Source organism: Narcine bancroftii, chromosome 4 (assembly GCF_036971445.1).
Source record: "Narcine bancroftii isolate sNarBan1 chromosome 4, sNarBan1.hap1, whole genome shotgun sequence".
Lineage (NCBI taxonomy): Eukaryota > Metazoa > Chordata > Chondrichthyes > Torpediniformes > Narcinidae > Narcine > Narcine bancroftii.
Window position 1 is genome coordinate 307,508,427 of NC_091472.1, and position 24,906 is coordinate 307,533,332.

Genomic DNA, 24,906 nt, shown 5'->3' on the forward strand with positions numbered 1-24,906 from the left:
TTTCAATCTTCTTCAGCATGATGCTGAACCAAGCCATGAAAGACCCCAACAATGAAGACGCAGTTTACATCCGGTACCGCACGGATGGCAGTCTCTTCAATCTGAGGCGCCTGCAAGCTCACACCAAGACACAAGAGAAACTTGTCCGTGAACTACTCTTTGCAGATGATGCCGCTTTAGTTGCCCATTCAGAGCCAGCTCTTCAGCGCTTGACGTCCTGCTTTGCGGAAACTGCCAAAATGTTTGGCCTGGAAGTCAGCCTGAAGAAAACTGAGGTCCTCCATCAGCCAGCTCCCCACCATGACTACCAGCCCCCCCACATCTCCATCGGGCACACAAAACTCAAAACGGTCAACCAGTTTACCTATCTCGGCTGCACCATTTCATCAGATGCAAGGATCGACAATGAGATAGACAACAGACTCGCCAAGGCAAATAGCGCCTTTGGAAGACTACACAAAAGAGTCTGGAAAAACAACCAACTGAAAAACCTCACAAAGATAAGCGTATACAGAGCCGTTGTCATACCCACACTCCTGTTCGGCTCCGAATCATGGGTCCTCTACCGGCACCACCTACGGCTCCTAGAACGCTTCCACCAGCGTTGTCTCCGCTCCATCCTCAACATCCATTGGAGCGCTCACACCCCTAACGTCGAGGTACTCGAGATGGCAGAGGTCGACAGCATCGAGTCCACGCTGCTGAAGATCCAGCTGCGCTGGATGGGTCACGTCTCCAGAATGGAGGACCATCGCCTTCCCAAGATCGTATTATATGGCGAGCTCTCCACTGGCCACCGTGACAGAGGTGCACCAAAGAAAAGGTACCAGGACTGCCTAAAGAAATCTCTTGGTGCCTGCCACATTGACCACCGCCAGTGGGCTGATAACGCCTCAAACCGTGCATCTTGGCGCCTCACAGTTTGGCGGGCAGCAGCCTCCTTTGAAGAAGACCGCAGAGCCCACCTCACTGACAAAAGGCAAAGGAGGAAAAACCCAACACCCAACCCCAACCAACCAATTTTCCCTTGCAACCGCTGCAATCGTGTCTGCCTGTCCCGCATCGGACTGGTCAGCCACAAACGAGCCTGCAGCTGACGTGGACTTTTTACCCCCTCCATAAATCTTCGTCCGCGAAGCCAAGCCAAAGAAAAGAAAGAAGAAACAGCCACATCATAGTTCCTTTCACTTGGAACAGATTCAGATTTCACAGATTCATCATGTTGCAACTCGGATACCTCTTGGTATTGCACTGGAACTTCAGGTAAGTCCACCAGCAATGGCTAAGTTAACCAAGAGGGAAAATCCATTGCCTTTAAATCACAAAATCTATCATTGAAGTCGATAACCAACATTTTCAAATAGTTAACAATAACATTTGTAGCAGCATTAGTTCCCTCACACTTATTCAGCCAATAGAATTGACTGAAATTTCTTGCAGAAATATTCCTTTGGCATAATTCCAGAAGTGTCATGAATCCAAATAACTTTGCTTTTGCATCAACGAGCATTATATTTGTTACTTGGAGTTCCTTGTTCAAAATACTTAGTTGCTCAAGTACCTCACATAAGCTTTGCCATCTGTTTGCAAGAGCTTAATTTCAGGTTTGTCCTTCAAACACTCACTGAGGAGATCTAACAGTTCCATAAACCCTTTGAATCAGTTTCCCTTTGACAATCACCTTACTTCAGTGTGAAACAATAATCTCACATTCTGCATTTTTATCAACACAAAACTGCTTAAACAGACGTTCACATTTGGCATTAGTCTTGATGGCATTGATACGCTTGATTACAAAATGCAGCATCTCATGTAGAACAGGGGAAATTTTCTTGGCAACTAAGTTTTCTCAGTGGATAACAATGCACAACCAACTTGTTTGGATTTTCATCCTACATTAATTTTAAACATCCTGGGTTTTTTTTTTAAACCAATCATAGCAGGTGCACATTCTGCAGCACAAGATCTAATGTCTCGTTTTGGTATTTCATTTTCATCCAAATAATTTTTGAGCTTGCTGTAGATATCAACTGCAGTAGTGATTGTTTCTAATGATCCACAAAGCAACATCTCTTCCTGATTAATATATCTCACCTATCCCAATAACAGAGCCTCACTGTCCTGTACAGTAGCTTCATCCGATTCTATTAAGAACTTTTGTGATTTCAACTTCTCAATAAGTTGCTTTTCAACATCTTGACCCATGTCATCTATTCTCTTGCAGTTAGTATTATTACTCAGACATCTTGGTCATCCTTTTGCAGAACTGCTTTAAGAAACAATGATATTGCGGGTTTAATCAGTTCCTCCCCAATCGTATGATTCTTCCCATGATTTGCGATCAGAAGAGAAATTTCATGGCTAGCTTCAAGGGTACGATTCAGGGCTGTAGTTTGCATCGCGAGTAATGAAGTAAATTTTTATCTATTGTCTTTCAGTGATTTAAAATATTCCAATTTCGAATCAACATGGTTAGAATGTTTTAGCCTCAAATGAGGTTCAAGACGGTCTGCTTTCATTGATTCATTTGTCAAAGCCTGTTGGCTTAATAGGCAAAAAGGTGTGCTTTCATTATGTACAGCAGGTATAAGCCCAAACTTCAAGAACTCTACTGAATATTGACATTTTGCTTGCTTGGTCTGCTCAAGCTCAATTTGAATATACAACAGCGTGAGCTCCCTGAAACAGATTAATACAATAGAATGAGCTTTCTGAAACAGATTAGTCAATATTTTATTATGTCTTAGAATTGAAATATGTAATAAAAGTAATTATCGAATCAAAGGAAGAATACTGACCCTAAAAAAAAACAACAGCAGAGTTTCTGGCACTTTTCCCCTCACAGAGAGCCCATCAAAACTGCGCTAGCCTCGTGCTTTATTTTCTAGGGTCCCTATTTTTTCCCCAATTTTGGTGTCCTCCTCTGGACCCCCCCCTGCTCCTCCCCCCCCAACATAACACTAGTGCACAAAGATATATACAAATACAGGTCTCACTCACTGATGAACTGAAAAAATAAAGGGGTACAGACGAAAACATGATTGTTGAGATAATTTGGATATGATTGTTGAGATAATTTGGACATGATTGTTGAGATAATTTGGAATCTGCAAATGAGATTATTTGGAATGGATGATAATAAGAGCAGCAGAAAAAATATATAATTGTAATGTTAACCAAGTGTAACAACAGTTAAAGAGAAATAATGGAGAACCAACAGATAAACATCGGAAGAGCAAAAATGCATGTTATGAAAATAAAGAGAACAAAGTAATTTTACTTGGAAGTTACCACAACTGTGTTGTACTGATAGCATTGCCAAGTCACATCTTTCACACCAACATAACAAGTTGATTATTTCAAACCAACTTTTTAATCATTTCCAAAAATATTCCTACACCCCACTGAAATATTCTTAAGCCCCATACCCCACCAAAATATTCCCTCGCCCCACCGGTGGGGCGACGTACACCCCACCTTGAGAATCTATGCCATACAGCCTTTCGGCTCACGAGCTTGTGCCACCAGATTTTACCCAATTGACCTACAACCCATGGTACAAACTGCTGACAGACAGCATGAGAATTGAACCCCAGTCCTGATCACTGGCACTGTAACAGCATTGCACGAACCGTGCTAACCGCACCTGGAGTACTGTGTCCAGTTCTGGTCTCCATATTTGAGGAAGGATATACTGGCTTTGGAGACAGTCCAGAGGTGGTTTACTAGGTTGATCCCTGGGATGAAGGGATTGACTTAAGATGAAAGATTAAATCGTCTAGGATTGTATTCGCTCGAGTTCAGAAGAATGAGAGGAGATCTTATAGAAACATATAGGATTATGAAGGGTATGGATAGGATAGATGTAGGAAGGTTTTTTGAGCTGGCCAGGGAAACTAAAACGAGAGGACACAGTCTCAAGGTTCGGGGGAGTAGATTTAGGACAGAGATGAGGAAAAATAGTTTTTCCCAGAGAGTAGTGAATGTTTGGAATTCTCTATCCAGGGAAGTGGCTGAGGCTGCTTCATTAGACATATTTAAAATTGGGTTAGATAAATTTTTACATGATAGAGGAATTAGGGGATATGGGGAGAAAGCAGGTAGGTGGAGTTAGGTCATAAATTAGATCAGCCATGATCTTATTGAATGAGCCATTTTTGGCCTATTCCTGTTCCTACTTCCTATGTTCCTACGTTCCCCCATTGTAAGAGTGTATTGAAGGCTATTGGAAAATTTGCATATCCAGTATCCACAATCTCCTTGGGTGCCAGATACCAGTGATTTTACTGTATTTTAAACACAAAGATACACAATATCTTTTACAACTTTGTTCACAAAATGCCTTTAGCATTGTTTATATTAGCTGCTATATTTTAGTCTTGCTTGAAGGTCTTAAATTCTCAGTTCAGAAATAATTACAAAGTGCTTTTAAACATCATATCTTCAGGCCTTTTTACTCATAATTCTGCCCTCTTTTCAAAAAGGCAGGAAATGTGCCTTTTTTTCCAACAATGAATTTGCAAACCCAGGCAAGGGTTAAACAAAGTGGCCATATAAAAAATAGACCCAGTAGAATTCTGTCCTCTTTTCCAAAGAGACAGCGAAGTGATTCTATGTTCCCCTTTTACCAGGAGTAACACATACAACAGCACATTTTCTGGTTGCTGTAACTTATGTGTCACAGGATTTTTACTTCTGTAAACTCTAAACTGAACTCCTTCAAAAATGTCTGAATTCAATAATATTTTTCTCCAAACCATGTGACAATTACATCTTCGAAGAGGTCAGTCATAATTCTTAGAAAACTTGATCAGTTATTGGAATTTTAAACAGTTGCCAGTTTCTTGTAAACCATGTGATCTTCATACCTGTCTTGGAGATGACAAGACTCCAAAAGATTTCCTCACCTCTGTTTCAAAGGATTAAGTATATCACTCACATGGCTCTGAGTTTCATTTCTTTTGTTCAAGAGACCTTGTGATTTAGTTTAAAAACAGATGACATTCTTCAGCAGTTCTTATTTAGTAGATACCTCAGTTTTTAAATAAAGCAAACACTCCATTGTTCTTGAATAATTAAGAACCACTTCAGATCCAGTAGCTTTCTTTCCAAGACACGTCAACTCTGAAAATGAACTCTTTTCTCTAAGAACAATGGTTCTTTGCAAATATGCTGTGAACTGTGGGTGTCACCCTGTACCAGTCCATAATTAATTTGCTAAGAACACAGATACAATATTTTAACTATAATTTACTTTGCCAGGACATTTTTATATATGAGAAATATCGATTAACATTAAAGGTTAACACAAATCCGTTACAATAGACATCACAAAATAATTGTTTGCACTATTGCAAGTCACTTTTTTGCACTGAGATTATTATGAATATTTATATTCATTGTCTCTTTTAATTTAATTAGTTTACTATTGTAGTTTTTCTTTACAAGTACTTTCTCGTCTGCAGTCGGCAAGAATTTTGACGCACCATATATACTTGTGTAATAGTTGATCCCATGTAATAGTCGACTCCCCCCCCCCCACCCCACCTGCTTTTTGGCCCCAAAAATCATGTGTTTTCCATGTAACACGTTTAAAAGTCAAGCACCCCCCCCCCCCCCTATTTTTGGCCCTGTCCACCCTCTCACCACCCTGATCACAGATCCCCACCTCAGCCATCCTCCCATCTGAGATCCCAACATCCCAACCACCTAACCACTAGAGATCCTAATTCCCCAACCGCAAACCCTCGTCCCAGCTGCCCACCTAGCAGAGCTCCCAACGCCCTGACCCACAGATTATCGCCCTGCTCGGTAGTCCATTAGAGCTCCCGATGTCCCGACCACAGGCCCTCACCTGAACTGCCTGCCCACCAAAGCTCCGGCCACAAACTTTCTCCTTGGCCCCAGCCAACCACCCATTCGAGCTCCCAACATCCTGATTACGGAGTTACCACCCAATCCCAGTCACCCGAGCTTTCGATGGCCTGGCTAAAAACTTCCTTCTCGGACCCAGCCTCTGACCCATCCAAGCTCCTAATGTCCCAAAAACAGACTTACCACCCAGTCCCCTCCAGCCAAGCTCCCGACACCTTGAACGACGCGGGTTCTTACCACAGTCAAAAGTATGACACACGCAAAAGTAGATTTAATATCATAGCAAAATGATAAACTCAAAAATTTTCATTTTACAAAACCTATGCCACACATTTACTACTATCTGATGACTTAAATTTCTGGGTAGAAGCATATAACAAGTTCTATCCCGGACTTGAAGCAAAATCTGGCAGCAATTATATTTTGTAAGAAAGATTATGGAAATCCACCTAAAGGTTGGTCTTAAATTTCAAACATACAGAAACAAATGTCAAATAGGGCACAACAAAAAAATCTATCATCTTAACCCAGGTTTTATCAGCATTATACAAACCTAGGATGTTACATGTTACAAGTATGTCTCACAATTCAAGTTTAAAATTTGTTCCTGTAACAATCAATTTACAAACAAGATTCATGTCAGTTGAAGAAAGATACACTTAAAAGATGATTGAAAATACACCTGCAATATTTTCTAACTTAAAATAATCTCATTTGGTGAGTCTGACAAAACAAAAGTTGATGATTTGGTAACTTACCAACAGTTGGTAACTTACCAACAGTTGGTAACTTACCAACAGTTGGTAACTTACCAACAGTTGGTAACTTACCAACAGTTAAGTTGATACAACAGTTAATACAAACTTAACTATATCTTTGACATGCAGAATGTATGAAATATAAAAGTCACCTTGGAATGCTGAGCAAGTAATCCAGAGTGACACTTAGCTCCTCCATGTTTGTTTGTTCCGAACAGAGTGGAATAGTCAGGATAAGACCACTTCTTCTGTCCTTGCCTCCTGAAATGACATTTGTTTTGTCAGCACTTTGACTTTCATAAAGATAATCAACAGAAAATCAAATCACATGATCAAATTTATCACTCTCAAAAATCTATAGAAACAAATAAAATGCTGGAGGAACTCGGCAGGTCATGCATCACGGAAGGCAACAGATAGTCATGCTTCGAGCCATAACTCTGTATCACGACTTGAAAGAAAGAGGCAAGGTCTGAATTAAGGGAGGGGTGAAGGACTGAATACAAGATGGCAGTTGATTTGTACAGTTGGGAATAGGAAGAAATAGCAACAAAAGCTAGGAGGGGGTACGAAGAAGAGGCACTGGGCTGACGAAGATGCCCTCTAATAAGACAGTAGATCATGGAATGAAGGTGTGAGAGATGTGGAGGTTGAGGGGGCAATGGAGGGGAAAGAAAATGGGAAAAAAAACATGAATGTGGTCCAAAAGATTAGGGAAAGTGAGATAGGAGATTACTAGAAGTTGGAGGTTAACGTATTGTACATCTTCTAACTAGCGCATAGCCTCAAATTGTCAGTACAGTTACCAAGAACAGACAAGTCAGTGTGGGAATGGATAATGCAATTAAAGTGCCTTCTACTCCGAGATGCTAGCTGTTGCAGCAGTTGGAGTGAAGGTGCTCAATGAAGCAATACCCCAGTCTGCAGCTGGACTCTCTGATGTAGAGTATGCAATAGATGACCCTCCACAGATTTGCAGGTGAATTACTGCCTCACTTGGAAGTACTGTTTGGGGCTCCGAATGGTTCTGAAGGAGGAGGTATAGGTGTAGTTGCAAGTCTAGGTGCCAGAGAGACGATTGGTAGAGAGGACAATTGGACAAGGGTGTTGCGAAGAGAGTGATCCCTGAGGAAAGCAAAGGGAAGGGAAAGATGTATCTGTTGGCAGGATCATTTTGGAGGTTTGGATGTGGAGAGGTAGAGGCATGGTGAGGATGAGTTGAACCCTATCTCAGTTATAATTTGGGGGAAATAGAGCGAGGGCAGATGTGCAGCAAATGGAGAAAATGTAGGTGAGGGCTGCACTGATAGCAGTGGAGAGGAAGCTGCATTTTCTAAAGACGTCCTGGAATGGGAAGCCTTGTCATGGAAACAGATATGGCGGAGATGGAAAATTGAGAAAGGAATAGCAGATTCTATGAAAAGGAGTGTGATTCAAATAATAGTGAGAGTGAATAGGTTTGCAAAAATATCATTAGTTTCTCTCATGAGATGGAGATAGAGAGAGGTCGAGAAATAGAGAAGGATCAGAGACAGACCAAGTAATAGGGTCTGTTTAACCCCTCCCCTTTGCTTTTCCTGATCTTTCTGACCCCATTCCACCTTTCCGCACCCTCTCTATCTGCCAGTCTCCCTCATCTTCCTTCATCTCACCCCCATCCTTTCCCTTCATTCCATAATCTACTGTCCATTTAGTATGCATCTTCCTTGGCACTCTGCCTCTTCCTAGCTTAAGCTTTTTTCCTCCATTTCTTCCCTTCTCACCTGTATTCACCTATCACCTGCCAGCTCATGCTTCCCATTCCCCATTTTATTCAAGCATCTCCCCTCTTTCTTGCTATTCCTGATCACTGCTTGAAATGTTAAGCCAATTTCCTTATATGGATGATGCCTGATCCAAAGTTTCCCCCGCACTCTGTATGTGGCTCAGTTTTCCAGCATCCTCCTTTCTCAACTCAAAAAAATTTACCCTTTTTCCACAGATGCAGACTGACTTATTCAGTAGTTCCAATAGTCTGATTTTGTTTTAGATTTTCAGCATATGTGGATTTTCTATTTTCTGCCATCAATCATGTAGGGGTCACCTACTCTATCCAATGCTCCCATTGTGGTTTTCTCTACATCGAAGACACCTGGTGCAGACTAGGAGTTCACTTCATTGAGCACCTCAGCTCTGTCTGCCACAATAGCGTGGTCTCCCTGTGGCTGCCCATTTCAAATCCCTGCCCTATTCCATTGCTGACATGCCTGTCCATGGTCGCACGCACCAACAAACTGAAACCTCCGCAAATTGGGGGGAACAACACCTCATCTTCCGTCTGGGCACTCTCAAACTGGATGGCATTAATATTGACTTTTCTGGATTCCATTAAAACTTCTCCCCAACCCCCATCTTTGTCCCTCTGTCTCCTTTACACTAGTATCTGTCTCTCCCTTCCCTTTTCCAACTGTCTCCTTCCATAGAGCCAAAATCAATTCTCACCTTTCCTCTTATCCTATCCAATTAACACCTTTTGTCTGCTGGTCTGGACTCCTCCCCTCTCATTCTTCCACCTTTCTCTCCCCAGTCTTTATTCAAAAACCTGCCTGCTTTTTGCTTATACCTTGAAGGCCTCAGGCCCAAAATGTTGGTAATATATCTTTAATTCCTATTGGACTGTAAGTTCCTCCAGCATTTCTGTGAGTTTTATTACAATCACAACATTTGCCAACTTCTGTGTTTCACAATCATCAATCGTGCTCAGGCTCACTAATCTACTTGAGCTTTGACTTCTACTGCTGTGACTTAATTACCCCTCAACTTGACATGATCAATTCTTCATCACCTTGAACTTTCAACATGATTTTTAAAATAAATTTACAAATATTAAAATGCTCACAAACTCTCCACTGCTTCAACTTGGGTCTCTTTTCCAACCCCTTTAGCCACCATCTATAAGAGACCCAACTTCCATCCTCGGCACTCTAAGCTTTTCTCTTTCTGTCAGGCCCAATTTAAAACATATCTATTTTGATCAAATGGAGTTTCATTTTGATAAGATGATAGGTTTCAGATGAAATTGTTCAGTGCAAAGTTTGAATGGGGGGAAAAATGAGAGACTGTACTTAGAAAAAAAATACACAGAATACAGGCCCTTCAACCCTCGATGTTGTGCTGACCCATACATTCCTACCTAAAAAAAGCATTACGGACTAAAAAGTACGACTGACAATCACTTCGGAAAAAAAAAGATAGTATGAGTAAAGGAAGATGTTTACCACCAAAAAAGCACGGCAAGTGTGACTTTACTAATATACTTTACTAATGTACCCATCTCTCTCTTCCCCCCCTACCACTGTACCAGCACCAGGGAAATGGCCCCCTTCTCGGTTCCCCTGTGCTGGTGCTGGGACTGTGGTTTCAGCTGTGTGGGGTATGATGGGTTGTGGCTGTCACTGAGTTTCTCAAGTGTTAGTGTCTGGAGAAATTCACTCAGCCAACAGTGATGCCGCTATCAAATACCCGGCAGAACTAAAAACTCTCCTAGACAAAGGTGGCTCTGCTACAAGATGATCCCAAACCACACAATGTCTAGCAAAGTTGACGCCCATTGAAGTGAGGGTTCAAACAACGCAAAGATCATGTTGTTTTATGTTAACAAGACTGGAACACAAGTTAAAACCTCTCATGATTGGCAAATTTCACTTGCCCCGCTGTTTCCACCACGTCAACGTGAAGTCGTTACCATTTGAGTACACTCATAGCAGCAATGTTTGGATGACCAGTGTCACCTTTGAGGATTGGTTTTGCATAAATTTTGTCCCTGCGTTATGCACTCACAGAAGTAATGTTGTCCCCCCCCACCACCCATCTGTCGCTCTCCCGCTCCACTCCCTCCCCCCCAGCCATCCACCAGTCACCAATTCCTCCCCCCACCCCACCCTGTACTTCAAGGTTGCTTCAGCACGTCGCAACGTTGGTACAATGCTGGAAGAATGGCTGTCCTCATTAACCATAGTCCCTCACACAGCTGGAACTGCTTTGTGTTTCCTAGAGCGGTCCTGGCTGCCGGAGAGATTATGGGAAACGAAGTCAGCCATTCATCCTGCATTGTGCTGCTATCGCGACATGCTGAAGCAGCCCACTGTTGACAGGAGGTATCAATCTTTTAATTTTTAATGGCTTACATGATGCAGCATGCAAATATTGACGTCACAAGGCTTCCCCTACTTGGTCATTTGCCTTTTCACCCTGCAGGGAGGGTGGTCTGGGGAAAATTACCATTCAAGAATATGATAGATTAATGATTCATTTCATAGTCACCAACAAAACACTGCGTATGTTAATGAAAACTTATGGCTCCTCTTTCAACGAGGCATAACTGACAGCTTCTTTCAAAGTATAGTATACTACACTGTTCCTTCAATTAAACACATTTAAAAACAATCAAGCTATAAATTTTGTCAATACTGGTACTAAACTGAAATTAAAACATGCAATGTCTGAAATGACAGTTCTATCTTCTTTAATAAAGAAGAAATTCTCAGTCCTGATGTTTATCCTTATATTTTTAATGGATGAACGGCTTCAGCACTGCAAAGAAAAAAAATGCACTTGGCTTTGAACAAACATAAAAAATGCAATTGAAGATTTTAATGATTCGCAAAATTTTAATATTAAGCTTACAACTCATTCCATAATCTACTGTCCATTTAGTATGCATCTTCCTATGAGATGCCACACCTGGGTTTATATATTTTTATTGCCTCATGCAAGTTCAATCACCAATTTTACAACCAATCCAATGAAGCATGGAACATAATAGCAAAGAACCTGTCCTTTGACCCACAATGTTGTGCAGAGCTACATAAACCTATTTTATAACAAGCTAATCCTTCCCTACCACACACACACACACACAACCATCTTTTTTTTTCCTCCTATACACCTATCTCCAAGTCTTTTAAATGTCCATATTGTATCAGCTTCCTCTACCATTTCAGACACTCACCACTCTGTATAATAAAAAACTTGCCTCTGATGTTCTCCCCTAAACTTTCCTCTGCTCACCAAACAGATGTCCTCTGGTACTGTTACCCTTGGAAAAAGGTTCTAGCTTTCCACCCAATCTATAGCTCTCATGACCTCCTCTCCTGCTTCACTGCTCCAAACATCTCAAGCTCAATCAACCATTCTTCGAAAGACATGCTCTCCGTTCCAGGCAAACTGGCAAATCTCTTCTGCATCCTCTTCAAAGCTTCCACATGAGGCTACAGAAATTTAAATACTTCAAGCATGGTTTCACCAGAGTTTTATTGAGGTATAACATTATCTAATGGCTCTTGAACTCAATCACTCAACTAATTAAGTGCAGCACACCATACAGCTTCTCAACCACCCTATCAAGTTGTGTAGCAACCTCGAGGGATCTATGGACTTGAACATCCCTTTGCCCCTCTGCACTGTTAAGAATCCTAATGATGCACTCTAGCCAGAATGACTTTCCAAAGTGCACGTCTTTACACTTATCCGGATAGTACTCCGTTGGCCATTTCTCCATCAAACTCTACAAACTGTCTATATCCTACTGTAATCTACGACAACCTTCTACTCTACCCACAACATATCCAACCTTCATGTTATCTGCAAACATACTGAAACATCCTTCCACTTCTTTGTCAAAATCATTTATAAACATCAGAAAGAACAGGAATCCCAGAACATATCCCTGAGGAATGCGACTAGTCACTAATCCCCTCTAATCTCTGCCAGTCTCAAAAGATTATTAGCAGACAACCTATTTTTCCACTCATAAACCATCTAATTAAATTTTGATTAAAATGTTCGACTTAAGTGACAACAGTACATTTCTAATCAAAAATCAGATGATATGTACAACTACATTCCTCATAAATAAAAATAATATTCTGCAGCAATAATAATTTTTTTGATATCTACACAAGTACTCCACAAAATAAACTACTGAAAATAAAAACCTCACGGTGCAATGTCCACATAATCTAACCCTGCTCCACACCTATTATTTCGAAACTTCAAAAGACAAACAAAACAATATACAATTAGAACCACAACTAAATGTTAATAAGGGCGGTATAATTGGAATAACAGAGGAATCTTTCCTAAACCATCTTAGTATGCTCAACCATCAATTTACACAAAATACTATACCTGACAGAAAGGCAAGCTTTTTCTTCAGTATGGGCAACATACTTGTGGCTTCCATTGTTTCAAAATGACATTGGTCAAAAACGTCTACAATTCTGTAAGATAAACATTCACGGAATTAGCATGATTTTTTTTTGAATAAAGCTCTTCTATGACTAAGCAAAATCAGACAGAACAGTGGTGCAACAGTGTTGTTAAACAGTAAAGCCCACGGATGCTGTGATAGTTATGTAATTTGCACAAGTGCTAGAGAAACTCACCAGGTCATGCAGTGTAAAAAGCAAAGTATATAACCAACATTTAGGGTCTGAGCCCTTTGTCAAGGAATCAGCGAAAAGTAGACAGGCACCTGAACAACAATGTGGGGGAGGAGAGGAGAAGAGAGAGGGAAGGAGGGGCAGGGGGAGAGGCTCAAGCCAATCATCATCACATCCCTCTCATTGCCTCCATACCATTTAACTGGCTAGATACTGCACACGCTGAGGCTCAAAGAAATTAAGTACCAGGAAAAGTGCAAGTACAATACGACAAGCAGTACAATTCCAAAATCAACCATATGAACATGTTTTTCCCTGAACACAATTTCAGCACCAACGATATAAAATTCAATAACAAATCTGTCAACTGAAAATGAACGTCCATGGCAGACATTTTTCACATTGCGAATTAATTAATCAAAACCGTATATTGGATAAATGACCGTGGTCTTGCCTCCAGCCAACGACTCCCAGCAACTGTTTTGCCATATACAAGCTTCATCACATTACAAAACCATACAATGCAACAACTTTCTGCACAGAGCATTTGGCATTATGATAATGTACCACCTTACTCAATCTAACCTATTCTATCGAAGATTCAGCCCAGATCTGCTGGAGAGTTAACTACACAAAAGATTTGATTAGTTATCGTGCCAACAGGGAGGAGTGAAGGAAGGGCCCAACACCAAAGTCCACCGACAGAATGGAAAATTGCCCAGATGTGCTCTTTACACAAAAAAGGTGAACAGCAGAGCAGTCAATCCACCTTCAATCAAAGTGATGCGAAGTGCTATGTTATAATGAAGAACCCTTGTCAAAAACCTGTCAGATAGACAATTTGGTTTCTGCCAATGCTTCAAAGATGAACAAACCAACAAAATTCCAGAGACAAGGTGAGTGTGACAAATCAGTGTCGGTCTTTTAATCAAGTGTGGTATCAAGGAGTTTGAGTAAACTGTCGATAAAATGCAATCACAAGGACACCTCTCCACTGGCAGATGGAGGTTGTTGGCAGCTAATAACACCTTCAGAAGCAGACATTATTCCCATGTGAAATGAACAGCTTCAATAAAAAAATCTACAACCCTATCATCCTCATCTGGAAAAAGGTGAACATACCAGGATATATCTGAACTGCCACAAATGTAATCAGCCTCACAAAAGGAGACAGGTCTGACTAGGGTGACTACAGAGGGCCTCCCTGCCATCTGCCAAAGGAAATGCCATTGCCAGAGACCATTCCCCCCCACCCCCACCCCCATGGCCAAATAATTGCTCCTTATTCCACAATGTTGATTCTGTCCATTTACACCTATTATGGACCTGAGATTCATTACTCCAAGAAAAATGAAAGATACAGCACCTTACACCCCAACCTCAATAATGTCTGTGACTGCACCACTGAGGAACTAGAACACATGACTCAAACTCAAATGTCCACAGAACTTCCCTCTCAGAATCTTCCTTTTATAGTTGTTTCGTTGTCATAATTCAAACTAAAGTTGGTCTATAAAAAGGTAAATTTCAGTGAAGATCAGTGGCAAACAAACCATATCATTGCCCAAACACTTTCTTCAACCATTCTCACACACATCCTGCAGGAGAGGAGTTAATCTTAAGAGCTTGAAGGAAACTAATATTATATGGAATTGGTTAATAAAATTATGATAAACTATATTAAAAAGGTATGGATTGTTTGGATTTAGTTTAGGTATTAGTCCACATTCCACAAGAGATAACAATATTTCAAAAAAGTACATCGCATTTGAAATGCAAGAGCTATGCCTAAGCAGAGACTCCAAGTCTACAGTGACTTTGAAGAGTGCTTATGAAGACTTCACAAGTAGGTGTTAATTGGACTGATGTTTGCGGAATCGAAATGGACTACTGTCTTTAAAGGAACAGATGTTCAGGCTCAGAAAATAATTAACTTTTGCTGGTGCCAGCGATCCAAGTCTGGTGGAAGTTGGCTATTCTAGAGGCGAAAAAAGCATGCTTTTCTCTTTGGGGGGAGAGAGGGGGGGGGGGGAGAGAGAGAGAGAGAGAGAGAGAGAGAGAGAGAGAGAGAGAGAGAGAGAGAGAGAGATAGAGAGAGAGAGAGTTTACAGTTGGAAATTTTAAGTTTTGCAAACCTGCTATAAGACCCCACTGGAGGACAGGTTTTGAGTTCAGCCTATTCTAAACCCTTGTAGTCAATTACAAGAGGATGTAGCTAGTTAATGTGTTTCTCCTCAAATCAAGGAAAAAGAAGAACTCTCTGTGGTAACCTGAAGGAAGCAGTTATCTTTTGGAAAACCTACAAGGGGGCAAGTTTCTTTGGCAAGACACTGAAGTGCCTGATTGCAGGAGATCAGTTTGTGTGTGTCCAACAAATAATGAATATCTCTCTATGAAACCAACAAAGATCTTCCTTTGTGGTAACAATTTAAGTTAAAGCCCCAGAGCCTGGTGAAGATCATAAATGCTAAATTCTGTGCACAGTTTGGAAAATTGCCTAATACCAGTCAACTTGGAGAAGTGAAAAGTGAATGATTAGATAGTGAAACAAAGAACTTTCCTGAACACATACACATTACATACATGTGTGCATAGAATTAGAGGGGGTTAAGTTGATAGTAAGTTAAATATTGATTGTTATTATGTATGAAGGAAATTAGACATTTTTGTTCAAGTAACCATTGTCTTGGTGAATTTCTGTTGTTGCTGGTGTTTGGAGTCCTCTTGGCTCGTAACACTAAGCTATGGTGACGACACTCCAAAACCAAGATCAGCACAATCTCAATAGCTGGGTAAAGATTCCATTATTTTCACGTAATACATTAGAATGCAACATACCTGAAATTATTTAACTTTTGTCTACCCTAAGGCAGATAGAGAGTCATCGCTTTGTCCAGCACCCCTCACAGAAACCCACAGCACCTGGTGTTTCCAGGCGGTCTCCTCTCCAAGCACAGACCAGGCCTGAGCTTGCTTAGCTTCTGAGATCAGACTGCCTAGGAACACCACAGACAATTCTTGTGTTTGTCACTTCTTGGAGACAAAGCTTCGAACCATGACTAATTCAGAATCAGAATTTATTGTCATGAACAAGTCACGAAATTCTGAGTTCTGCGGCACCATCACCATCACTAATATATTAAAAAATAAAAATAGAAAAGTACATAAAGTAAGGCAATGTCTTTGGTTCATTGATTATTCAGGAATCTGATGACAGCTGAGTTCTTGTCCTTAGGCACCTGTATCTTTAAGACACAGCCTCATGGAGATGTCCTCAATGGAGTGAAGTCTGGTGCCTGTGATGTCGCAGGCCGAGTTAACAACCCTCTGGAGTTTGTTCTCGGCCTGAGATTTGGCACTGTAGTGGCTCACCGGAGGCTTAATCGAACAAGCTTGGGAGGTTCTGAGTGACATCATGACGTCACAATGCGATGATGTCATTTGGAACGTGTGGTTTTCAAAAGCTGCGCGTGACTACGACTTTTACTGAACTTCAATTCGACTACGTCTGATCATTTTCGCGGTCATCGTTTCACACTGCGACACAGTTGCTACATTGGTGATCCTGAAGAGCCCAAATGAATTTTGGACCCAACATGGGCAACACAGTGGTTTCGCTCAAACTGCCTGTCTTTTGAACCACTCATCCTAAAGTTTGGTTCAGGCAGATTGAGGTGCATTTCCACATATACAAGATAGAAGTGGACGCCACTAATTAATATCATGTGGGAAGTGCTCTTGATCAGGACTCAGCCAGTCGTGTAGTGGATCTCCTTTGGGACCCACCAGCTCTCGGCAAGTATGAAGCTCCAAAAGCCCTTCTTTTCTGGATTTACAGTCTCTCACGGCATGAGCAAGCTGCATGACTCCTCCATATGGAGGGCCTGGGGGACCGTGTCCCTTCGGAGTTCATGAATAACATGTTGGCACTGGCAGACGGCCATAGGCCTTGGTTGCTCCGAGCAGTTGCTTTTAAGAGTATATGCCGGAAGACATCCACCTCATGTTGGCTGATGAGGACTTTGATAACCCTTGAACAGTGGCCACCCATGCAGACATTCTGTGGTGCGTGAAACAGCAAGGTGCAAGGCCCACAGAAATTAGTGCTGTGTCACACCCAAAGGTCCAGGCTCCACGAGTACCAGCAACGAGGCCCACTTTACCTCAGACAAGTATGACTCCATCGCAACCACCTGATGTTTTACAATCAATGCTGGGGTTCTGAAACTTGCTGCTGCCGACCCCCTTGCACTTTCCTGGGGAAACACCATGGCCAGTCATCACTAATGGCTATGGTGTAACAGCCTACTCTACATCTGGAATGAACTCTCCCTTCGCAAATTTTGAGTCAACACAGGTGCAGAGGTTAGTGTCCTTCCTCTTTCACGCTTTGACACCTGTACCAGGAGCATAGGTCCGGCATTCACTGTGGTGAACAGTCCAATTTTTGTACATACGGCACAAGAACTATACCCCTGAAATTCAGTGACAATAAGTTCACATGGAAGTTCATTCTTGCTGCTGTGTCCCAGCCATTTCTGGGTGCCGACGTCCTCAGAACCCACTCACTAATGGTGGACTTAAAAGAGTACCTCACAATGAAAAGACTTAAACAGACTTAAACAACACAACGCTCCAGTCTTTCCACCTTGGGAAAAACCAAGCTAACTGCCTCGCACCTAGACACCTTAGAGTATTTGAATAACGAATTCGCCAAACCTCTTGAAGAGTTTCTGGTCATTGTCACTCCCCAGTTCTCCACTACCACACCCAAACATGGCATAGCACACCACATCCTCACCCAAGGACTTCCCCTACATGCCAGAGACTGAAACCTGCTGCCCAACAAGTTGCAGCGTGCAAAATAAGAGTTCCACAAAATGGAAGTTGGTGGTGACAAAGCCACGGGAAGCTGGAGACCTTGTGGGGATTAAAGGTGTCTTAACGACACTACCACTGCAGACCGCTACCCTGTGCCCCATATACAGAACTTTACAGCCAATCTTCATGGGGCTAGGATATTTTCTAAAATTAACGGTGCGTGGGTACCATCAAATACCTGTAAACCCAGAAGAGGTGTCAAAGACCGCCTTCTGGGCTCAAAAATGTTGCACAAATATTCTAGCTACTGATGGATGTTGTGGGCCATAGCATGGACTTCTTTTTCATATACTTGGATGACATATTCGTCGCCAACCACACCCACTAAGAGCAACTTCAGCGTCAGCATTTACTCTGCCGCCGCCTACAGGAGTTTGAGCTAAATGTGAACCATGCCAAGTGCAAACAGTCTTCTATTGAGTTCTTGGGACATCAGATCAGCAGCCAGGCGTAAGCCGTCCTCAAATTTATGAGGCCTGATACAATCAAACCACTCCAGGCATTTGTGGGGAAGGTCAATTTCTATCCTCTGCAGCTCATTGTGAAACCCCTCTTTGACCTCATGTCCAGCGGTGCCAAAGAATTCGAGTGGACAGGAAACAATAGTAGCATTCAGCAGACCAAAGACGCCCGAGCGAAGGCAACATTGCTGGTCCATCCACAAATGGATGCACCAACCGCCTTGATGATAGACTTGTCCGACATGGTAGTCGGGGGGGGGTCTTAGAACAGTACACCAATGGACATTGGAAGCCTCTAGCGTTTTATTAGTAGGTACCTCCGCCCTCCAGAAACTAAATACAGCACATTCAACAGGAAACTACTGGCCCTGTTCTTAGCAGTCAGACATTTCTTCTATTTTTTTGGAAGGCAGGGACTTCACAGTTTTTACTGACCACAAACTGCTAATGTTCGCCTTTGCAAAGGCACCACCACCTATCTTACGTATCTGAGTTTTCAACCAGGATAATACACATCTCCAGTAAAGAGTAATGTGGTGGTTGAGGCCCTGTCCCACTCCTTCATTCAAGCAGTACATGCCCTCAGGGTGTAGACTACATGGCGCTCGCCAAAGCTCAGCACCAGGACGACAAGCTCCCGGCTTATAGAACTGCTATCGTAAGCATGCAACTCGAGGATGTAGCCTTTGGGCCACAAGGTACCACTCTCCTGTGTGACGTTTCCACAGGTCAGCCTCGTACTATCGTTACTGCTGCATGGAGAGGTTACATTTTTGATGCCTTTCATGAAATGTCCCACCCTTCCTTCGGAACAACGGTTCGCCTGATAGCTGACAAGTTTGTATGGCATGATCTCAAAAAGAAAAACAAAGACATGAACGGACTGCAATCTGCAAAAGTGCAAAGGCACGTGAAGGCACTGGTTCAGCCTTTCTAGCCACCACAGTGCAGATTCAACCACGTGCATGTCAACATTGTCGGCCCGCTTCCAGTGTTATGAGGGTCTAGATACTTGTTAACAATCATTGACAGATTCACTAGGTGACCAGAGGCGGTTCCTAGGACGGACTCATTGATAGATTCATGCACCAGAGCTTTTATTTCAGCCTGGGTATTTTGGTTCAGCCTACCCCCACACATCATCTTCGACAGAGGCCCACAGATTACCTCTACACTGGGGCATTTTGTCATCACTCCTGGGAATGCAGCTCCACCACATGACAGCCTACCACTCGCAGTCGAATGGACTAGTTGAGTGGTTCCATAAGCACACGAAGACTACACTGATAGTCCACCTCCAGGGATCTGATTGGGAGGACGAGCTGCCCTGGATCCTCCTGGGAATAAGGACAGCATCCAAGGAAGATCTCAAATCCTCATCGGCAGAATTGGTTTATGGAGTCCCACTAATTGTACCTGGGAGTTTGTGCCCGAAGAACGCGGACAGGAGGTGCCACTGACTGAAGTCTTTGGTAGACTGTGGGACCGGCTTGGAAAATTGGCCCCAGTTCCCACGTCAAGGCATGGAATACCACCACCCTTCATCCCAAAGAAACTCCGGAACTGTGAGCTTTTGTTTGTGCGTAGAGGTGCACACGGGCCACCCTTACAGAGACCGTATGAGGACCCCCATCAGAGAGCCTCAGAACAATCGTACAACTTGTGTACTGGACATTGGGGTGCATCCAGAGACATTTACAAGTGAACGATGAAAGGCCGCTCATCTTGGTTCCCTTATCATAACCCCCGATGCGAAGGCGCGGACAACCACCTAAGAGCAGTGGACAGTAATAGGACCAGAGGTTTAACCTCCTATTATGACACCAGTTCTCGGGGTGGGGGCATGCTGCAGGTCGCCAAAGGCTTAATTGAACTGGCTCAGATGATTCTAAGTGAGGTCATGACATTACAATGTGATTATGTTATTTGGAATTGCATGGTGTTTTCAAAATCTGCGTGTGACTGTTGAGTAAATGACTTTTACTGAACTTTAACTCGACTACATCTGATCATTTTCTCATTCTTCATTTCACACTGCGACATAGTTGCTACAGCGCCTCCATACCACACATTGTTACAACCAGCCAGAATGCTCTCCACGGTATCCCTATAGAAGTTTTCAAGAGTCTTCGGTGACATATTGAATCTCCTCAAGCGCCTCACAAAGTATAGCTGCTGGCAGGCCTTCTTCATGATTGTATCAACAAGGAGGCTCCAGGTCAATCCTCTGAGATGTTGACATGCAAGAATTTGAAGTTCTTGACCCTCTCCACTTCTGAGCCCTCATGTTTTTCCGACTCCCTCCTGAGGTCCACATTCAACTCTTTGGTTTTGCCAACGTTGACCGCAATGTTGTTGATGTGACACCGCTCAAAGACCTGATCTAACTCCCTCCTGAATGCTTCCTCATTGCCATTTGTAATTCTGCTGACAACTGTGATATTATCGGTAAACTTGTAGATAGCATTTGAATTGTGCCTGGCCACACAGTCATGAGTGTATTGAGTAGAGCAGTGAGCTAAGCATGCATCCTTGGAGTGCACCCGAGTTGATAATCAGTGATCAATTCGTACTGACTGTGATCTTCCAATGAGAAAGTCAAGGATCCAGTTGCAGGGGTGGGGAGGTGAGGGGAGGGGAGGGTGGTGCAGAAGCCCAGTGTTTGTAGTTTATTGACCAGCACTGAGGGAATAATGGCATTGAATGCTGAGCTGTAATCAATGAAGAGCAGCCGTATGTATGAGTTGCTGTTTTCAAGGTGTTCCAGGGGGATGAGTGGAGAGCCAGCAATATTGCATCTGCTGTGGAGCAATTGTGACGATGGGTAAATTGCAGTGGGTTCAGATCTTTCCTTAAGTAAGTGTTAATTCTGGCCATGACCAGCCTCTCAAACATTTAATCACAGTAGAAATTAGTGCTATTGGGCGAAAGTCGTAGAGGCAGCTCACACTACTCTTCCTGGGCACTGGGATGATTGATGCCCTTTGGAAGCAGATGGGAACCTCTGACTGCAGCAATGAGAGGTTATAAATCTCCTTGAACACTCTGGCTAGTTGGATGGCATAGATTTTCGGTTAGGGTTAGGATTACCAGGTACGCTGTCAGGGCCTGATGCCTTGTGAGGGTTCATCCTCTTGAATAATGTTCTAACATCGTCCTCAGTACAGATATCAGAGGGTCCTCAGCCTTTTCAGGAATTCTAGTTTGGTTCTTCTTCTCAAAGGGGTCATAAAAGGTGTCAGCTCATCGGGTAATGAAACATTACAGCTTCGCTTTATAGGCTGTAATGTCCTGCACTCCCTGCCATAGCTGGCGTACATCTTTCTCTAGCTTCTTTTGAGTAAGGCGCCATACTTCTCAAGCTTCATTGAAGCCTACAAGAGGATAGGCCTTATGTATATCTGCGAGACAGAAGTCCTCAGAAATCTACCCCATGGCACCACATGGTCCTCAACCAAAGAATGTTCAAGACAAAACACTTGAAAAATATGTCCCACTTCCAATATTTCAAGAATCACAATTTGGCAAAAGTAGAAATTGAAGAAATTCACATTATTTCAATTCATAATGCAGCCTTTGCACGAGTTAGGATACTTTTTTAAAAAAATCAAATTTTCAGTCCAAACACAAAGCTATGGTTTACTGGGCAGCATTGATTCTTCCCCAAACACTCTTTGGCTTGGCTTCGCGGATGGAGATTTATGGAGGGCTAATGTCCACGTCAGCTGCAGGCTCGTTTGTGGCTGACAAGTCCGATGCGGGACAGGCAGACACGGTTGCAGCGGTTGCAAGGGAAAATTGGTGGGTTGGGGTTAGGTGTTGGGTTTTTCCTCCTTTGTCTTTTGTCAGTGAGGTGGGCTCTGCGGTCTTCTTCAAAGGAGGTTGCTGCCCACCGAACTGTGAGGCGCCAAGATGCACGGTTTGAGGGGATATCAGCCCACTGGCGGCGGTCAATGTGGCAGACACCAAGAGATTTCTTTAGGCAGTCCTTGTACCTCTTCTTTGGTGCACCTCTATCTCGGTGGCCAGTGGAGAGCTCGCCACATAACACGATCTTGGGAAGGCGATGGTCCTCCATTCTGGAGACGTGACCTACCCAGCACAGTTGGATCTTCAGCAGCATGGATTCTATGCTGTCGGCTTCTGCCATCTCGAGTACTTCGATGTTGGAGATGAAGTCGCTCCAATTAATGTTGAGGATGGAGCAGAGACAACGCTGGTGGAAGCGTTCTAGGAGCCGTAGGTGGTGCCGGTAGAGGACCCACGATTCAGAGCCGAACAAAAGTGTGGGTATGAAACGGCTCTGTATACGCTAATCTTTGTGAGGTTTTTCAGTTGGTTGTTTTTCCAGACTCTTTTGTGTAGTCTTCCAAAGGCGCTATTTGCCTTGGCGAACCTGTTGTCTCTCGTTGTCGATCCTTGCATCCAATCAAATGGTGTCGCCGAGATAGGTAAACTGGTTGACTGTTTTGAGTTTTGTGTGCCTGAATGAGATGTGGGGGAGCTGGTAGTCATGGTGGGGAGCTGGCTGATGGAGGACCTCCGTTTTCTTCAGGCTGACTTCCAGGCCAAACATTTTGGCAGTTTCCGCAAAACAGGACGTCAAGCGCTGAAGAGCTGGCTCTGAATGGGCAACTAAAGCGGCATCGTCTTCAAAGAGTAGTTCACGGACAAGTTGCTCTTGTGTCTTGGTGTGAGCTTGCAGGCGCCTCAGATTGAAGAAACTACCATCCGTGCAGTACCAGATGTAAACAGCGTCTTCATTGTTGAGGTCTTTCATGGCTTGTTTCAGCATCATGCTGAAGAAGATAGTAAAGAGGGTTGGTGCAAGAACGCAGCCTTGCTTCACGCCATTGTTAATGGAGAAGGGTTCAGAGAGCTCATTGCTGTATCTGACCCGACCTTGTTGGTTTTCGTGCAGTTGGATAACCACGTTGAGGAACTTGGGGTGGCATCTGAGGCGCTCTAGTATTTGTCAAAGCCCTTTCCTACTCATGGTGTTGAAGGCTTTGGCGAGGTCAACAAAGGTGATGTAGAGTTCTTTGTTTTGTTCTCTGCACTTTTCTTGGAGCTGTCTGAGGGCAAAGAACATGTCAGTAGTTCCTCTGTTTGCGCGAAAGCCGCACTGTGATTCTGGGAGAACATTTTCGGCAACACTAGGTATTATTCTATTTAGGAGAATCCTAGCGAAGATTTTGCCTGCGATGGAGAGCAGCGTGATTCCCCTGTAATTTGAGCAGTCTGATTTCTCGCCTTTTTGTACAGGGTGATGATGATGGCATCACGAAGGTCCTGAGGCAGCTTTCCTTGGTCACAGCAGAGCTTGAAAAACTCATGCAGTTTGGCATGCAGAGTTTTGCCGCCAGCCTTCCAGATCTCTGTGGGGATTCCATCCATACCTGCTGCTTTGCCACTTTTCAGTTGTTCAATTGCCTTATATGTCTCTTCCTGGGTGAGGACCTCATCCAGCTCTAGCCTTAAGGGCTGTTGAGGGAGCTGGAGCAGGGCGGATTCTTGGACTGAGCGGTTGGCACTGAAAAGAGTTTGGAAGTGTTCTGACCATCGGTTGAGGATGGAGATCTTGTTGCTGAGGAGGACTTTGCCGTCTGAGCTGTGCAGCAGGCTTTGGACTTGGGGTGAGGGGCCGTACACAGCCTTTAGTGCCTTGTAAAATCCCCTGAAGTCGCCAATGTCCGCGCTGAGCTGGGTTCGTTTGGCGAGGCTAGTCCACCACTCATTTTGGATCTCCGGAGTTTGCGCTGAAGATGGCTGCATGCGCAACGGAAGGCTCGTTTCTTCTCTTGCCAGGACGGCTTTGTAAGGTGAGCCTGGTGGGCAGCTCGCTTCTTTGCCAGCAGCTCCTGGATTTCCTGGTTGTTTTCATCGAATCAGTCCTTGTTTTTCCTGGAGGAGAAGCCCAGTACCTCTTCAGTGCATTGCAAAATGGCAGTCTTCAGCTGATCCCAGAGGGTTTCAGGGGACGAGTCCGTGAAGCAGATTGCCTCCTCGAGCTTTGCTTTGAGGTTTGCCTGGAAGTTTCCTCTCACTTCGTCTGACTGCAAGTTTCCAACATTGAACCTCTTTCTGGGGGCTTTAGTGTTCCTGGACTTTGGCTTGAAGTGAAGGTTGAGCTTGCAGCGAACCAGCCGGTGGTCAGTGTGGCATTCCGCACTGGGCATGACCCTGGTGTGGAGCACATCTCGTTTGTCTCTTTCTCGCACCAGGACGTAGTCCAGGAGGTGCGAGTGTTTGGATCGGGGATGCATCCAGGTCGTCTTCAGGCTGTCCCTCTGCTGACAAAGGGTGTTTGTCATGACAAGCCGCTGTTCTGCGCAGAGCTCCAACAGGAGGCGCCTGTTGTCGTTGTACTTGCCGACACCATGTTTGCCCAGGATTCCTAGCCAGGTTTCTGAGCCTTTGCCGACGCAAGCGTTGAAGTCGCCAAGGATGACAACCTTGTCGGCTGTAGGGGTGCGTTGAATGAGGTTGCGCAGATCAGTGTAGAACTTG

General features: G+C 43.5%; 1 protein-coding gene across 5 annotated transcripts in view; it reads right to left on the bottom strand.

Moving 5' to 3' along the window:
- sestd1 (SEC14 and spectrin domains 1) overlaps positions 1 to 24,906 on the bottom strand; it is a 153,856-nt gene that overhangs the window by 100,901 nt on the left and 28,049 nt on the right. For all 5 annotated transcript variants that reach the window (XM_069935853.1, XM_069935856.1, XM_069935857.1 and 2 more), the window contains 2 exons: positions 12,801 to 12,892; positions 6,785 to 6,893 (listed from right to left, as the gene is read on the bottom strand). In XM_069935853.1, the coding sequence (XP_069791954.1) occupies positions 6,785 to 6,893; positions 12,801 to 12,855 (164 nt within the window). In that variant the 5' untranslated portion in view covers positions 12,856 to 12,892. The remainder of the gene's footprint in view (positions 1 to 6,784; positions 6,894 to 12,800; positions 12,893 to 24,906) is intronic.